At 47.9% G+C, this 4,355-nt stretch overlaps 1 protein-coding gene across 1 annotated transcript in view; it reads left to right on the plus strand.

Moving 5' to 3' along the window:
* LOC104469960 (multiple epidermal growth factor-like domains protein 11) overlaps positions 1-3,761 on the plus strand; it is a gene marked incomplete at its 3' end in the record, with an annotated part of 75,594 nt that extends 71,833 nt beyond the window's left edge. Inside the window, exon 17 of the mRNA XM_010084709.1 lies at positions 3,643-3,761. Coding sequence (XP_010083011.1) covers positions 3,643-3,761 — 119 coding nt within the window. The remainder of the gene's footprint in view (positions 1-3,642) is intronic.
* Positions 3,762-4,355: the final 594 nt, after the last annotated feature.

Consider the following 4,355-nt stretch of genomic DNA (forward strand, 5'->3'; position numbering starts at 1 on the left):
CCATCAGTAACCTTCCCAGCTTTGGTCTTACCAGTGCTGTTTTCAGCCTTTCCCTTCCATAGAGCAAAAAAACAGCAAAAGGTGCTGATGAGCATCTTCCCCAGCAGAAAATGGGGAGATGGATGCTGAGAGAAGATCACAGCTGAGAAATAGAGACCCACAGCATGGCTGGGTGGCCAGAACAACACGTGTGCATGAGTGCACGTGTGTGCTGTAGGGGATGCTGCAGGACAGTAGCAGGATTACACAGAGGTGACAGGCATTTCAGCCTTCACCTGGAGTTTGTGAGGTCAGAATACCATGCAGATGTACTTGTCCAGTTAATATACTCCGATGTGAACCCATGGACTTGGGCAGGAATTCCAGCTGAACGACTGCAGTATCCAGCCCTACATGGGTCGTAACACTATGGCTAACCTGCATCACCACTGCTGTTGTTCCGCTTCTTTACTCTTGTTCAGGTGGTGGTGGCGTTTCTGAACAGAGTCACAGACGCAGATCTCTAGCTCCTGGAGGCAGTCATTTCTTCCAGCACGTTAATTTATTTCTGGAGGATGTTTTTGGTCTTTACGCCTTCAGCTCTTCTGATGCTGATAATCCGTGCGTATGTGTGAGAGAGATTATAAGGAAGGGGAACCCCCTGGGGTGCCTTTGGAGCCTTTTGCACTTGTGGATGAAGGGTGTGGCAGCAAAACACACACTCTGCCCAGCAGCCAGTGGGAAAAAAACCCGCCCATGCTGCGAGAGCTTAACCACAGCACATGGATCGGAGAGCAGACTCTCCCAAATAAGCCTGAAATCCAAATGGGGCTCCCCGGCGTGAGAAGGGTACATTGCATCCAACAAAGGATTTTAAAGTGCAGGTTGGTTAATTCTAGGAGATGAGGACAGAAGGGAAAACTCTGTGGTAATGCTGGAGAACAGCAGAGATTTCTTTTCAGGGCTTTCACTAAGACTTGGTTACAGGCTGAAGTGACGTTTGAGGTCTTATCAAGGTCTTAAGGATCTTTCTGATGGGGGTGAATCCTCTGCTGAGAGCCAAAACCTGAGCAAACTGGATACAAATAGAGCACCACGAATCCTGCAGCCTAGATAAGACTTGTACAGAAAGGATCCTGCAGATGATGGGTGGTAGGAGGTGGCAGAGTGAAGCCTCCTGCTTGGAGTCTGCAGCCACCCCACGGACACGCTGTATGGGTGGAGAAGAGCCACACAAAAAGACGAAGAAAGCAGTTCCACTTTGCAGCTTGAGATATCTGGGTTTGTATTTACTGCAGAGTGCTTGCTCACTCCTTTTGTCAGTGGCTGGCCCTGTGCCCAGTTCCCACACCACGCCGTCCTGCTGCCGCCGCAGGATGGGGACCAACGCTCTTTGTGTCACCTCGCAGCCCTGGCTCCCAGCAGAAGCTCGCTCTTTCCAGTGACGGAGCATCCTGGCCGTCATCCAGACCTCGTGGGTCTCCCAGTGGAGCGCAGCCTCAGGCTTGAGAGGCTCACAGCAGGATTCTGCCTTCGTGGAGCCCTTCAAAGGACTGATCTCCCCGTGTTAACATTGACATAACCTTTGGAATTTTTTTTTGTTTTGTTTGAATTTAAATCATTCCGTCTCTTTTAGGCATTTAAGTCTTTGCTGACTGTTCAGAGCAGAATAAAATTCTCATCTTTAGGTAGAGAGGGTTTTTGGTGGGTTGTGTGTGTTGGTTTTTTTTTACCTAGGATAGCATTAGATTTGAATTTTATGTATTTCCAGCCAGCAGTTATAAGAGCTTCATGAATAAATGTGTGGAGAATGGACTGTGCTATCAAGGTAAATCAGCCTGGGTGGGTGCTTAAGTATCGACCAAATGGAACTGTGTGGAGGGAGTAATTCCGAGTATACGGTGCCGCGTGCAATGAAGGAAGAAAAGACTTTTGGTGGTGCAGGCTTGTGTACGAGCCCAGATTCGTTAATTCAGCACTGTCCTGCAGTGCCTCTTCCTCCGAGCTGCTCCTGCTTTGAGGGCACGACAATAAGGGAAGGGGGGAGGCAGAGCTGTGAGCTGGTGTGACCCAGCCATCAACACTCACCTGCAGGGCAGAGAGACCTGGATTCCAGTGGCTGGGTTTAACTGGGACCCGGGGAGCCCCATCCCTCGTGAGCAGGTTTGGGGCTGTCCGTGAGCAGCTGTGTTTGTGCTGGGCACACGCTGATCGCGGTGGCTGGGTTCCAGCCCCAGTTCTCATTTGCAGACCCCGAGAGATATCTGTTTCTTGTTAATTCTATTGCAAATATCACAGAGTTAGAGTTAGGGGAGATGGCAAAGTCCTGGCAGCCTGGCAGTGGCTCACTGAGAGAAGTTAAATGCAAAGACTTTAGCTCTGGAATCGCATCCTGATCTGAGATAGTTTGTTAGCAATAACCTGGGAAAACAGCTAGAAACAAAAAGCTCTGTGCTTGCCACAAAATAGCGCTGACCTCACCACTGCTCTGCGCATTTCAGCAGAGAACAAACGCTGGGTCAGACCTGCCTGCGTGTGCCACGCTGCAGATAAACCCACTGCTTCGGAACAGGGTATTTTACAGTAAATTAAGCTAAATCTAGATCTCCACAAGATGTCAGCAAAGCAAAGTGCATGTTCCCAGGAATGGCAAGGCAGAGGGCAGGGAGAGCCAGGGGATGGGGGCTGGTTGCCCCCCTTCTGCAGACAGGTCTGTCCCTCCTCAGCCATCTGCTGCCAAACTTCATTAAAGATCCCCGGTGCTGGGAACAAGCAGCCACCTCAGCACTTCACTGCCCTTTCCATGTGACGGTGTTTCCTATAACTAACCTTTCTGCCTAGCATTTAAGGCCATGGTTTATTAGAACTAACCCATTCATTTACTTCTTACAGGGCTTGGCTGTTGAAATGTTGCTGCTTCGGCTTAAATTTTTCATCCTTTCTTCTGATGGCACTTGGAAATATTTATCAATTTGTTATTAAGCTGGAACCAGATTGGGATCGATGTTTTCATTAGAACTAACAGTATGAATATGATGCCTTTCTTGGTAAATTACTTTGTTTGGTTAATGTGTTCATAAGTGAAAGTGAGGAACAAGAGACAGTGTCTGTGAGCACAGCGATGTGGCTGCCCAGCTTTGCCTTCCAGTGCCGCAGCTTTCTTTTTTCCTAAGCCTTTGCACAAAAAGTTATGTAAAATGTTTTGGACTCCTTGGCACGGTTATAGCACCTTGATTTCTAACATCAACTACCTTTTTTTATAACAAAAAAGTTGTAATTAATTGTTTCACAACTACAAGGGTTACTCTCATCAGTAGCTCTTACAAACTAAAAGGAAGAAGCTGGGTCGCAGCCCATGCCTTTCCTGAGTTTTGCATTTCTTCCCTTACCTGCCAGCAGCTGGACTCTCAGGAATTACTTTTTTAAGATCTTCAAAAAGATAACACAGTATTAATTAAATATTTTGCTTTTTTGTCTCATATTTAATGCTAATAGTCAAGAGCTTCACGTCATGATAACGCAGGACAGACTTCACCTGGAGATGTTCTGTGACACCCAGTCCTCTCACAGTTTTCTAAACCTGATCATCTCTGGCATGTTTGCAGTTTCTTAAGAATCGTTATGGCTTCCAAGGTATTTTGTGACGACTTGTTTTCTCCCCAGATACATCTCAAGGTAGCGGCAGTGTACATTGCTTTTCCAACCCCAGCTACCACACTCTCTCATGTGGTGTGACTTCGCGCTTCTTTACCAGTAATCTGGATGGAACCAGCTCCAGCAAGGTAGCTACCACCCCACCCCACGGCAGCAATCTTCTTATCAGTTCAAGGAAATCAACCGAGGCAATGCCTCTTGGCTCCCACTGTCTGCCAGCACTCTTTGCAAAGCCAGGGCAGCAGTCCTGACACCGCAGCTCTAGCAGACACACACAGCTCTGCCTTCCCCTGGCTGCTTTCCCCCGTCTGTATCTTCACCATCGCTGTGCGTGGTGGCTGGAGCTCCAGCACATGCCTGGCTGGGTCAATAAGCCTCAATGTCTTAGCAGCTCTGAGGCATGTTTGCTTCTCAGAAAAGAGAAATAACCAGATAATTGTAATTATCCATTAATAGAACAAAAGTCAATCAACGCAGCACTACGTCAGTTCTGTAGCTTTGCTATGTCGTTGTTTCCCAGATCAGTAGAAACAGATTTCCTGCTGACACAGACAAGCGGATAGATGCAGGAAAGTATCCAGGGTGCTTCCGAGCGCTGTTCTCATCCAGGGGCATCCTGAGAGCTCTGCCCTTACTCCTGGCTCTCCAGCCAAGCTGTTCAGTCTGTAGTGCTCCAACGTCCAGGAGTACCTTAATCATCATAGAATCATAGAATCATAGAA

This window comes from Pterocles gutturalis, unplaced genomic scaffold (genome assembly GCF_000699245.1).
Source record: "Pterocles gutturalis isolate BGI_N339 unplaced genomic scaffold, ASM69924v1 scaffold8440, whole genome shotgun sequence".
NCBI lineage: Eukaryota > Metazoa > Chordata > Aves > Pterocliformes > Pteroclidae > Pterocles > Pterocles gutturalis.